General features: G+C 45.4%; 1 protein-coding gene across 2 annotated transcripts in view; it reads right to left on the reverse strand.

The window, feature by feature from the left end:
- Nucleotides 1–14,002, reverse strand: part of FRZB (frizzled related protein) — a 36,280-nt gene that overhangs the window by 14,091 nt on the left and 8,187 nt on the right. The window contains exon 2 of one of the 2 annotated variants that reach the window (XM_035112019.3): nucleotides 9,726–9,773. The exons of the other annotated variant lie outside the window; for it this stretch is intronic. Coding sequence (XP_034967910.2) covers nucleotides 9,726–9,773 — 48 coding nt within the window. The remainder of the gene's footprint in view (nucleotides 1–9,725; nucleotides 9,774–14,002) is intronic. 2 annotated transcript variants of the gene reach the window in all.

Below are 14,002 nucleotides of genomic sequence, written 5' to 3' on the forward strand. Positions count from 1 at the left end.
AATTTATTCCTGAGCCTGAAGTTAATAAAACCATGTCAGGCTAGGGCATGTCATTTTAGGGAGTGAAACTAAATTTTTTGCAAATTTTGTTCACTGAGGAGTCTTAAAAATATGTTTTGGGGTGTGAGGAACTGAAATCTGCTATTATTTTTGTGACTGGACAACATTTAGCTTGGTAAGTCTATGCTTGACAAAAGTGCACATAAACTGTCTTTGGAAAACCACAGAATCTCAATTTTACCTTCTGGAAATGTCAGGCATTGCTAAACAACAATGGTTTATTTATTTTATTATGTACCGTGTTTCTCATATTTTAAGGCGTCCCTATAAAATAAGCCATGGCACAATTTTCATGCTTTGAAAAAATATAAGACATACCCCGAAAATAAGCCGTAGTGCTACCGTAAGTGCAGTTCTGGAGGGCCTCGCCAAAATACCCAGCAGTGCGCGCCGTGTGGAGCCCCGAGCCAGCGGGACCCAGCTGAAGCGCCGACAAAGCCTCAATCATCCTGTGCTGGGAAACGTTGTGGCTGTGGGGTTGTGGAGGTTACTCTGGCTACCCGGCGCTGCTCCTTTCACCCTCCGCTGTTTGTGGCGTGCAGCAGCAGCAAACTGGAAGGGCCAAGCAGCGCCTCGTGGTCTGCAGAAACGCTCACACAGTGCAGGATTGTTTTCCAATTATCTCGGGACAGTTGCTCCACCTGGAGCCATAACTTGCCTTTCTCTTTCGCCGTGTAGCGCCAGCGATTATTCCCCTCCTCCCTTTCTGCCCGCTCTCTCTCCCCTCCTCCCTTCCTTTCCCCTTGGCATGGGACCCGCTGAAGCGCCGACAAAGCTCCTGGCAGCGCTGCGCAGAGCGCCCCGAGCCGCAGCAGGAGTGGGTGAGGGTAACGGAAGTCGGAAGTGGTGTGTCTGCCGCGCGCCTTTCCTCTATGGTCTCTACGGGTGCCGCGGAGGAACCTCCTGGTGGAATTGCGCTCGCCCCTGGCTTGCGCTCGCCCCTGGTGCTCCTCCTGCGGCTCAGGGCACTCTGCGCAGCGCTGCCGGGAGCTTTGTCGGCGCTTCAGCGGGTCCCGCTGGCTCGGGGCTCCATGCGGCGCACGCTGCTGGGCGCTTTGTCGGTGCTTGAGCAGCAGCAGCAACTTACCGGTTAGTAAAAGAAATAAAATAAGACATCCCCCGAAAATAAGCCATAGGCTTATTTTCTTGAGTAAAAATCAATATAAGACATGTCTTAAAATGTGAGAAACACGGTATTTATTAAATGTATATACTACCCTTCATCAAAAGATCTCACAGAATAAAATACAGGATAAAACAAAAGTAAATATTTAAACCGAAACAAGACAACAACCCCCGGTTCCCACATAATAAATAGTAAACGTAATATGAGTACTGTATACAAATGGCTGACAATCGTTCTTAATGATTTCTATGCAATTTTTCGATTTTACACACATTTCACTAAATTACGTTAATTTAACCAAAATATATTTTGAATCCCCAGGTCATGCTATAACTTTTTAGCGCCTGTCGTTTTGGGAATTTGAAAGTTGAAAAATTCGGGCACCAATCTACAGGTGCCTTGTATCTGTCCCACCTTTTATTTTATTTCTGGAGCACTTGACCAGTGCAGGGATAGAGGGGTATCATCAAACAGCTGGCAGGTTAGGATATGGGCATGGAGACTCTTTGTAGCTGGCCCTCTGAGCTACCCAACCCCCAGGCCACATTCCTTACTGCCCCTGCTAAACACACACATCCTTTGGGGTTTTTTTGCCTGGCTGGAGTGTGTTCTTGAATTCTGATAATTCTTCTAGTTTTCCTGGATGGAGGAACGAGAGGGGTCGACATAGCCTGCTACAAAGGAAAAGGGCACATTGGTTTCTGGGCCTACATTTGCCTCAAGGCATGCCCACCACTGGCACGAGAAAGGGATCAGATAGCTCAGTTGTTTAGGAGTATGGTGCTGATGATGCCAAGGTTGCAAGTTCGATCCCCTTATAGGACAGCTGCATATTAATGGATCAAAGAGCTTCTATGAATGGTTACAATGGGGTGTGTGAGTGACTAAAATGTTTTGATTTGAAAGACAGTTAAATTGACCTTTTAATCTACTCTTTGATGATACCTGATGGGTGCTTCTATTTATATGTTTTATGACAAATATTGCATATGTGTGTTTTAAATTCTGTTTTACCTCTCTGGTTATTTGCAAGGGGTTATTGGGTTGTTCCTGTTTTTATTTTGATTGTGTATTTTGTTTTTTTATATATATTGTGATTTTATAGGGCAGTATGTAAACTTTAATAATAATAATAATAATAATAATAATAATAATAATAATAATAATAATAATAATAATAAACAAATAAATATTCCTGCACTTCAGGGAGTTGGAGTAACTCTACAATTCTATAATCCCTAGCTTAGGGGAAGGAAACAAGCAGTTTGGAGAGGGGAAACTACCCAATATCTACTCCCCCCCCCCAACTGAGGCAGATTTAGAAGAGTGTGACCAGTTCAGTCGTATTGGGGGCTGAGCCAAGAGGGCGTTGCTGGGATGCCAAAACAATGATGTAGAATGGAAGGCGAGGGGCAGGGGGCACCAAATTTTGCCATCGCACAAGGCACCGCTGAAATTTGAAAGCCCAACGTCCGCCACTGCCTCCAACCAAATACTTACAGTGGAGAAAAGTGAAACCAAGGATTGAATGGCTCTGTAACATAGGCAGCCATCGGACCAAAAGCCTCCCTTTAGCATGCTTAGAAATTTTCACTCTCGACTATCAAATCAGCTGGTAAGGCTGCCCAGCAGGCAAATCTCCCCTGGTCAGCCAACTGGTGGTCTATACCAGAAAATAGCAAGGAAGAGGAAGGACCCTGAGGAAGTAGAGAGTGGCTGAAGGCTGAAGGCAGGAGGAAGTCTAGCAGAAAAGGAAAAATAAACTATAGAGTAAGCAGGATTGCTGAGGGAAGGAGACGTCCACAAGAGGCAGGAGGAGTTGGGTTATGTGTTAAGGCACAAAATGGGGGCAATGGGACAAAGGAAGGAAGAAGAGAGGAAGCAAAGGGTCTCAGAAAAGGTGGGAAATACATGCAATTTTTAAAATGTGAAAAGCAAGCACAACAAACATACAGTGGTGCCTCGCTTAACGAATGCCCTGCTTAACGAAATTTTCGCTTAACGAAAGGTTTTTTCTAGCGGAGGTTGCCTCGCTAGACGAATTCGTTTTCGTCAAGCGAATCGCGGTTTCCCATAGGAATGCATTGAAATTCAATTAATGCGTTCCTATGGGCAAATTTTTTTTTTGAAAAAATCCAATGCATTCCTATGGGATTCGCTAGACAAATTTTTTCGTTATAAGAAAAGACCTGTGGGACGAATTAAATTCATCTAGCGAGGCACCACTGTACATACATTTGCAGGAATGTGGCGGGGGGGGGGAGAATGGTCAACTGGAAGCGAGTATCCGGGAATATTGTCACTAGTGAGAGAATAAGAATGCCCACTGTGTTTTTCGCATGAATCTTCAGAAATTTGTATCTCAAATCGAAAGAGGCAAGGGGGCGGCTGCATTCCAGCCTTTGCAACTACCCTTCCCTTTAATCACCAGCTGAAAGGTGAGCCCCAAACTTCACTGAAAAGATGGGTTTGGGGCTAGGCACTTGAGGGAGAGAGGGCAGTACTTGGGACGGGGGGGGGGGGAGAGAGTGTGTTTCTAGTCATAACATAAGGCACAGCAAGGGATGATGGGTAGAGTCACATGAGAGAGCAGGGGACCTCTGGGTGGCAGAGCAGGAATGGAAAAGGTCACTACAAATACACAGCCACTCTCAAGATTATAATGGCTCTTTGGCTGCATAAAACTCAGGCGACTGAAGTATTTGCACCACTCTAAAATATAGTTTTTTAAAAACAGAAATCTGGAGAATCTTTGAAGCAACTTTTTTATGAAAGAAAGAAAGAAAGAAAGAAAGAAAGAAAGAAAGAAAGAAAGAAAGAAAGAAAGAAAGAAAGAAAGAAAGAAAGAAAGAAAGGCTGGCTGGCTTATGAAACAGACAAAAATGTCATTTCCTAGCCAAAGGAAGAGGGGTAATATTTATACATAAGGTTTTGCCAGCTGACGTTGCCAGGGATGAGACTTGACTTGATTCGATTTTGCACAGAGACATTATTCACCAGCGAAAATAACACACCAACTTTCTTTGGAAATGCTCAGCCCAAGGTTTTTTTTCTTTGAACAATAGGGTATAATCCTCACTGGAGGGCAATGCTTAGAATGCAGAAATAATAATGCTCTGTGTGTTCCTACAGCACTTTTTAGAATAGCTCAAAGAGTTTCACATACATTTTTCTCATTGTTAATTCTTATAGCAAGGATGGGTAACCTGGGGCCTTCAAGAGGCGGTTGGACTACAACTCGCATCCTTCCTCACCACTGGCCATGCTGGCTGGGGCTGATGGGAGCTGGAGTCCCAAGAACGACTGGAGGACACCAGGTATCCCCATCTGTGCCTTACGAAAACTGTTTCCTGTTCCTGGTACAGAAGATAAGGAGCTGGATGGACCAGTGGTCTGATTCAGTAAAATGCAGTAGCATCCTTTGACCCTAACCTCTAGTGTCCTTGCATATCTTTATTCACTTCCAAACCAGATAAAAATAAGATGTCAGGCTATTGGTCTCTCTAACCCAGTACAGTCGTACCTTGGATCCCGAATGCCTTGATACTCGGATGTTTTGGCTCCCGAACGCTGCAAACCCAGAAGTGATTGTTCCGGTTTGCAAATGTTCTTTTGGAACCCGAACATCTGACGGGTTCCGCGGCTTCTGATTGGCTGCAGGAGCTTCCTACAGCCAATCAGAAGCCGCAATTTGGTTTTTGAATGTTTTGGAAGTCGAACGGACTTCCGGAACAGATTCCGTTCGACTTCCAAGGTACGACTGTACTGACCATGAGGGTTGCTTGAGGAATTCCAGCTTCTGTAAGTTCCTATACAAACTGGCCCCATCCTAATGTGTGTGTCAGAACTTGATTCTCCACCCGCATTTTCCTTCCCAATTGTTCTGAATACAGTTCTCAAATTTTTTTAAAAAAAAGCTTTGAAATACACTTCACAGTTTGAGAGAAGATGCATTAGAAATATGTTTTTGAATTTGTATGCAGATTTTTTTTAATTGACAGATTAACATAGGATCAGGACAGTACAGTGGTACCTCTACTTACGAATTTAATGCGTTCCGAACGCACATTCGTAAGTAGAAAAAAATTGTACGTCGAATCCCATAGGAATGCATTGGGAGAAAAAAATCGTAAGTCGAAGCAACCCTATCTAAAAATTCGTAAGTAGAAAGAATCCTATCTAAACCACATCCAAGATGGCAGACGGAGCTCCATTCATAAGTAGAAACATTCGTAAGTAGAGTTATTCATAAGTAGAGGTACCACTGTACTGATTTGTGGGTGGGCATATAAGAAAGTAACACAAACAAGAAATGAACTGCTTCCCCCATCCTGATGGTCCACTATACTATTAACAGTTATATGACTCCAGCAGAGACCCTTCCCAGCCCTGCCAATAGAAGGAGGCATTCAATGTCACACTAAGTAAAAATTCATTAGCAGAACACTAGCTGAGCTTGTGTGGAAGAAGTTAAATGCAGTATTCACTATAGAACACAATTCAAAACTGAATTTAAAAACACACAGGGTAAAGTCTTGGCTTGCTTGATTCCTTGTTTATTTGCAGGTGCGGGATGTGTTACTTAACAATTTCACGACGAGGGGAAGTCGTGAAGTAACGCGCCCCGCAACTGCGAATAAACAAGGAATTAAACAAACCAAGACTTTACCATGTGTTTTTTTTATTTAAAAAAATGCAGTTTTCTAATTGTGTTCTATTGTAAAGAGCAGAAAACCAGTGTGATACTCATGGCCAGTGTGCAACAGATTACTGTAATTCTAGTACTTCCTGTTGCACAACAAGCTTCTGCTAGTGCAACTGTTGCATCAGATTTCACACTGCACAACCAATATTCTTACCCTTATGCTAGCACTATGGCCATTCACTGGTGATAAGACAATGCTGAATCCAGGCCAGTGATTCCTACATTGCAGGGGGTTGGACTAGATGGTCCTTGGGGTCCCTTCCAACTCTACAATTCTGTGGTTCTACGATCCGTTTACCTGGAGGTGCCAGGGTTTGAACCGGGAGCATTTTGCACACCAAGCATGTGCTCAGCCACTTAAGTAAGTAAAAGGCAAATTTATACATTTCTCCCTGCAGTGCTCTTGATGTGGGGGGATGATGATAATAATAATAATAATAATAATAATAATAATAATAATAATAATAATAATAACAACAACAACAACAATAATAATTTATTTATTTATTTATTTATACCCCGCCCATCTGACTGGGTTTCCCCAGCCACTCTGGGCGGCTTCCAACAGAAAAATAAAATACAGTAATCTATTAAACATTAAAAGCCTCCCTAAACAGGGCTGCCTTCAGATGTCTTCTAAAAGTCTGGTAGTTGTTGTTCTCCTTGACATCAGATGGGAGGGCGTTCCACAGGGTGGGTGCCACTACCGAGAAAGCCCTCTGCCTGATTCCCTGTAGCTTTGCTTCTCACAGTGAGGGAACCACCAGAAGGCCCTCAGAGCTGGACCTCAGTGTCCGGGCAGAACGATGGGGGTGAAGACGCTCCTTCAGGTATACTGGACCGAGGCCATTCACCTTGTACAAAATCACTGCAAAAAGGGGTAGGCTGGCAGAAAAGTAAGCTAGGCAAAAAAGAAGCAATGAAATAGAGGGAGCAAAAAGGACGGAGGCCATCCACTTTCCATAGGGGCATCTTGTCACACACTACTGAATAAACACAGAGTTTGAGTTGCAGCCCCAAAGGGCGACAAAACTAGTGACTTTATCAAACCTACTGGTCAATGTGGTGTGTTTACAATAGATCCACAGACAGGCTAGAATCCTAACAAGAGAGAAGTTCTGTTCGTGGGGGTGGGCTGGTGTGGAGGGCTCCCTGGTCCTGAATGGGGTAACTGTACCCCAGAAGGACCAGGTGTGCAGCCTGGGAGTCATTTTGGACTTCTCACAGTGAGGGAACCACCAGAAGGCCCTCGGAGCTGGACCTCAGTGTCCGGGCAGAACGATGGGGGTGAAGACGCTCCTTCAGGTATACTGGACCGAGGCCATTCACCTTGTACAAAATCACTGCAAAAATCACTGGGAGTCCATGGAGGCACAGGTCAATTCTGTGCCCAGGGCGGCGGTCTATCAGCTCCATCTGGTATGCAGGCTGAGACCCTACCTGCCTGCAGACTGTCTCGCCAGAGTGGTGCATGCTCTAGTTATCTCCCGCTTGGACTACTGCAATGCGCTCTATGTGGGGCTACCTTTGAAGGTGACCCGGAAACTACAATTAATCCAGAATGCGGCAGCTAGACTGGTGACTGGGAGCAGCCGCCGAGACCACATAACACTGGTCTTGAAAGATCTACATTGGCTCCCAGTAAGTTTCCGAGTACAGTTCAAAGTGTTGGTGCTGACCTTTAAAGCCCTAAATGGCCTCAGTCCAGTATACCTGAAGGAGCGTCTCCACCCCCATCATTCTGCCCGGACACTGAGGTCCAGCTCCGAGGGCCTTCTGGCGGTTCCCTCACTGTGAGAAGCAAAGCTACAGGGAACCAGGCAGAGGGCCTTCTCGGTAGTGGCACCCGCCCTGTGGAACGCCCTCCCATGAGAAGTTAAAGAAATAAACAACTGTTTGACATTTAGAAAACATCTGAAGGCAGCCCTGTTTAGGGAAGTTTTTAATCTGTGACATTTTATTGTATTTTAATCTTTGCTGGAAGCCGCCCAGAGTGGTTGGGGGGACCCAGCCGGATGGGCGGGATACAAATAATGAATTATTATTATTATTATTATTATTATTATTATTATTATTATTATTATTATACCCAGCTTTGTCCAAGAAAGAACCTACTTTTTTAAAAAATGAACCTCAGAAGGAAAAACCCTTTAACTACAGGATTTTAAAATCTTCTTTTACATCACTTCCAACCTTCCTCATCACAGAAAGCAATTTATATAATTTTACTCTTAGACGGGGCAAGCCTCATAGCAACGCAAGAGGCAGCTTTTATAAAATACAACTTTCAAGGGAGACCTGCTGCCATTTCAGTAAAGGATGGCGTACGTATTCGAATGTGAAGCAATCCTAATATGGCAGCCCCCAGCCCAAACGGATACATCTCTCTTTGAGCAGGACCCAATTTTAACTCACAATTGCATTCAGCCTCCACCATGGCTTGCCTCTCTTCCTTCCCCTCTCCAAGTCAAAAAATCTTATATCAGAAAAGCAGGGGAGGGGGCTCCCATGGTCCTCCAAGAGGGTCCCACGGGGCTTTCCTTATCTGCAAATGATGCACAGGCATAATTTCTCTGAGAAATAATGGAACTGCTCGTCATCCCATCATCCCTGGCCAGAAATAACGATCTGTGCATCAATTGCTATGGGACCTGTCTGTATCCATGCAAGTCCTCTGCCATCTATCATCCTCCAAGCCTCCTGAGGTGTAGAACAGAGATCGGCAACCTCTGGCCCATGGGCCGGATCCACCTCAAGGAGGCCGTTTATCCAGCCCACGAGCCGCCCAGTCACCAAGCCGCCAGCTTGGCAAGTCCCCTGCACGCTGCGCTAAACCAGCACAGCGCGGGGACTCACCGAGTGGTGCCGGAAATGGCATCCAACCGCTTCTGCGCATGCCCAGGTGCCCAAAATCGCTTCTGCGCAGGCACGATTTTTAGCTTCCGGGCATGCACAGCACGGCGCCGGAAATCGCTTGTACGCATATCTGGGCCACGGCCGGAAAACGTTGCCGACGCCTGGTGTAGAAGATACTGATCAAGATGGACTCGCTATCAAGCGCTTCCTCTTACGGCCACGGACAGTATCATGGCACACATGTAGGCTCAACTGAACAGCGAGCCACGATTTGTGGACACCACCCATGTCTTCCCTCCCACATTTCAACATCACACTGAACAGAAGTGGAAGCTGTCCTTTTGCATGTCTGTACAAGTAACCCTCACTCCCCAAGAGTGCTCTCAAGTTGATGGGAAAAGGGATTTTGTGTCGGGAGAGACATGGAGATTAGCCATGTGGACAGTAGATTTGCAGGACCCTGATAAAGCAAGAACTACCCGTAAACTACCCGTAAATTCAGCAGCTGCATTTCATGAATGTACTGGCTCTTTGACACATGAAGGATAGAGTTCACTTGCATTCAGCACCTCTAAAGTTTTGCTGTTTTCTTAAATCTCCAGATATCTTTTCTTGTTTCCTGTCTGGCTCTGTGGGCAGAAACAATCAAAGGACCTTCCCACCACCACCCGGCCATCATGTTGCTGTCATGACATGATCACGACACATCATGGCGTTATCACGCCACTGTCGTAACACATCAAAACGCTATTGGGTCACTGCATTGTTAAGATCTGCTCTCAAGACAGTGATACAGATAGCTCAACTGGTCGAGCATGAGGCCCCTTAATCTCAGGGTTGTGGGTTCGAGTGCCACATTGGGCGCAAGATTCCTGAATTGCAGGGGGCTGGACTAGATGACCCTTGTGACCCCTTCCAAATCTACCATTCTATGATTCTATAAGAAAAAGAAGAAATGATTAGATAAAATGTACTCACCATTGCCGGCGCCTCTACAGTTGCCATTATTAGACTCCATAGGGAAATCTGGCATGAATTGTTAAATATGTAAAGAAATGTTAGTATTTTTAATATTGGATTATGTCAACACAGCCACATCAAAATGCTCAAATTTTAATACACTAAATATTAGAAAATAACAAAGACTATATTAATGGGAGGGATGGGGGTGTGCTCCCTATATGTAGACAATGGCTTAAAATCAGGACCAAGCGTATGATCCCAGGTCTCCTGGTAGCAAATGGAGTTGGCTGCACACTCAGAGCACTTTTGGGTGCTTCTATTGACAACTGGGCAGCCTAGCTTGTGTGCAGAGCTGGATCAGAGCCATTCTTTTTAACAGAAGCAAGAAAAAGATGAGGTGTTAAAAAGCTGGAGCAAACCTATTTGTTTTTAAACACTTATCCGTGACTTATGGCAGTGGTGAGCATGCCCTCTATCTCCCACCACGCATATGGAGAAATGCTTTTTGGCTCTCAAGAGCAGCGACAAAAATTCACAAAACAGTGCTCAAAACCAACCAACCTAGGGCTGTCAGCCAGCTAAAATGTGTTCATTAATCAACTTCCATTTAAATGGTAAATCACCCCATCAAGTAAGTTTAAATATATCTGCATATCACAAAAATACTTAAGGGTCTTTATTGAGATCCTGAAGTTGATGTCGTGTGCAGCTCAATTAATCAAAGGTCTCCTCTCATTGCTAGAAGGACCATTCTTGATATTTTCAGTTTCCTTCCCTAGGACAACAGCACATCAGAACCAAACCAGACTAAAAAACAAGCAAACTTTGCTACCCTATTAGTTGAAATGTTCATTTGCGATTAAAATTGCCCACCAGTTAATCAAATAAAGCTTTTGTTGCACTATCTGTTGGTCAGTGAATTAAATGTTGCAGCTGCACATAACAAAATCATTAACATGTTGCAAATTACTGTATCTGATTTAAATGGGTAGAAGGCACAATGCCACATTTCAATTTTTTTCCTACTTAGGAAGAAGTGTGCTACTTAATGTATTCCACATTTACAATGCAGCCAATGTTTACAGTGTTTCAGCATGTGAGATATAGATACTGTATATATTTTTACTATTATATCTACTAAGGGAGGAATTCAGTATTGTGCTATGGCGATAATTCTATCAGGACAAGAATTTCAACTTGCCATAAAGAACAACCCCTCCTCAACTCTCCCCCATGCACTATTCTGGGGGTTCTCCATTTGTGGGGGCACAAAGGGTTGAGTGGGGAAACCCAATTGCACAAGCAGAGGTCCTTGCACAGGACTTCCGCTGACGGACTTGTTAGTTGAATTTTGCCCTAGATGTTTGTTCACTATGCATTTGGACACCTAAAGAGCTCCTAAGTTTGGATACAATTGGATTCAATTATGAAAGTAAAGAATTGACTGAATTTTTCCAGTGGCGGACCTTGGAGTCTCAAATTTCAGAGACGCCCCCTTGCCTCTCGCCTTCCATTCTACATCATAGTTGTGCCCCCCCCCAAAGCTCTGCACCCAGCGCGACCGAACGGGTCATGCTCCCCTAAATCTGCCCCTGACTTTTCAAAAAATTCACTGATTTTTTGTTGTTGTTGTTTCGTAGAATTCCCAAGCAACGAGGCTGCTTGAACATGTGTATGCGTGTATATTGCACTATGCATAAAATTCGGAACCGGCAGCCTGAGCATTAACTGCTACATTAGTAAATACTGAGCATGAGAAAAGAAAAAAAGTAGAGAGAAGAACAACAGCTTCACCGGATTCAAAAGCCTCAAGCGGCTCTCAAGGGCAGCGGTCCTGCATCCTTTACGAGCGTCTGCGGGACGCAGAGGGTGAACAGAACCCAGCCCAGTCCTCGCGGTCAACACCGCTGGTTGCAATCATGTGGGGCACAGAGGGTTCAGGGAGCCTGTGCTCCAGCCCAGCCCGCACCCACTGGAGGGGCTGTACTGCACTGCCTGCTGGCCCAGCCACCCACCCAGGGAGGGGTCCAGCTGGCCAATGAGGCTTTTGGCAGGTGAATCCCCCATCCCCAATGGGCGGTCATTCAGTGAGAGAGCTGGGGACATGGCAGTGAGGCCAGGCCAGGGACCCGGAACAGGAAGGGTGGGATGGAGATCCCTGCATGGGGGCACCTGGTTTGCACTCCCTAAAAATCGAGCACCCAGGGCTATGGCCCCCCTGGCCCTCCCCACGCTATGCCCCTGCTCAAGGTTTCAGGTCTTGCCTAGCCCCACCTGGGGCTGGCAGGGTTTGAACCAAGGATCTTTTTGCACACAAAGCATGTGCCACAATGCTGAGCTGTCAGGAAACTCTTTAAACCAACAATATGGTGGCCCCTAACACAATGTAAGCCGTATGGTTATTATTTTCCTCCTCCAGTCCTTTACCTCATAATGTAGTGGTAAATGCCAAACTCGTGCAATGAGTCCCTGGCAACACGCACTGCTCCTATACTGCATCCCCAAATTTCGGCCCTCCAGATGTTTTGGACTACAATTCCCATCATCCATGACCATTGGTCCCTTTAGCTAGGGATCATGGGAGTTGTAGGCCAAAACATCTGGAGGGCCGCAGTCTGGGGATGCCTGGCCTATACTGAATGATACCTCAGATGTGCCCACCAGGCTGGCCAAGATTTGTGGCCATAAATTGCCTATACACTGACCTCCTTCATCTAGGCACTTCAGCCTACATCTCAAGTGGAATGTGGCTGTCACTGTGGTCTAAACCACTGAGCCTCTTGGGCTTGCTGATCAGATGGTTGACGGTTCGAATCCCCGTGATGGAGTGAGCTCCCGTTGCTTTGTCCCAGCTCCTGCCAACCTAGCAGTTCAAAAGCACGCCAGTGCAAGTAGATAAATAGGTACCACTGCAGCGGGAAGGTAAGTGGTGTTTCTGTCACGGTGTCTCGTTGCACCAGAAGCAGTTTAGTCATGCCAGCCACATGACCCAGAAAGCTGTCTGTGGACAAACGCCGGCTCCCTCGTCCTGAAAGCAAAATGAGCGCCGCAACCCCAGAGTCGCCTTTGAGTGGACTTAAGCATCCAGGGGTCCTATACCTTTACCTTTCACCTTTACTCCCCTAGTTACTCTGTGACAACATTCTCAACTCCAGAAACCAGATCCAAATTAACAACTAACTAGAATAGAAATGTTTTATTCTACTTTTAGAAGGCAGAATTATATTCCTTGGGGGAAAGTGGGTGGAGTGGGAGACGAGAGAGAGAGAAAGAGAGAGAGAGAGAGAGAGAGAGAGAGAGAGAGAGAGAGAGAGAGAGAGAGAGAGAGAGAGAGAGGGGGGGAGATGACTTCTACATAGTGGCCAGCGTGTTTGTTTAATTTTTTTAATCAGAATTTAGAATGTCATCATGTTCCCATTCAGTGAAAGAAAGTGTTCATGGATTTCAGGCTGGAATCATTCAATGAAACTATTGTGCTCCTTCTGGTCCTTCGTAATAGGTAACTTTGGGGCAATTTGACAGAAAACGACTTCTCTCCGCTTTTGAATGCGACTGCTCTTAAATGGCTGCAGGCTCTGCCAAGGCTGGTTTCAGTGCAGATCTTGTTTTTCAGCAGCGCTGGGAAGCATCTCCACATGATGGGAGGAAGATGTTTGCAAAAACCTCAATATGAGACATTCACTAGCTCCCTCCTTGCTTGGGCACTCAAAACCACTTGCGCTGAAACCTTCCCAGCAGGTATCAGCCCAACACAGCTGCAACAACAGTCTGTACTCTGTCTACAGACAGACCCGGGGAATTAGGTTTAGAATGGCTGGAGCTTGAAGAGCAGATGTCAAAATACAAGGCAAAGAGAGGAGGAGGAGGAGGAGGAGTTGGAATTAGCCTGAGGAGGGAGATGGGGACCAAGTCAAGCTGTTCTGCTGAGCCGAAGGCAGAGAAATGGTGAACGTTTTGACAAATCAGCAATGGCTGATGTTTTAAATGGGTCTGACTCCAACACTGTAGCATATCAGACATAGCAAACGTGGTGGCCCTCTGGATGTTGCTGTTTTTATGGCTCTGTTCTATTGTTTGTATTCATGCACATAACTTGGTGATTTTGAGGTTTATAAATGGTTTTACATAAAATAAATACATAGTACAGTATCATCTTTAACCAATAGCCAGGTTGGCTGGGGCTCAGGGAAATTGGTGTCCAACAACATCCCTGATATAAGCTATGCAAGAGCAAACTAGTGTGGAGCCAACAGGCGTTTTGCACTTTGAGAGGGCAGAGAACAAACTATCAC

The sequence above is a fragment of the Zootoca vivipara genome, chromosome 1 (genome assembly GCF_965207765.1).
Source record: "Zootoca vivipara chromosome 1, rZooViv2.hap1.1, whole genome shotgun sequence".
NCBI classification, from domain to species: Eukaryota; Metazoa; Chordata; class Lepidosauria; order Squamata; family Lacertidae; genus Zootoca; species Zootoca vivipara.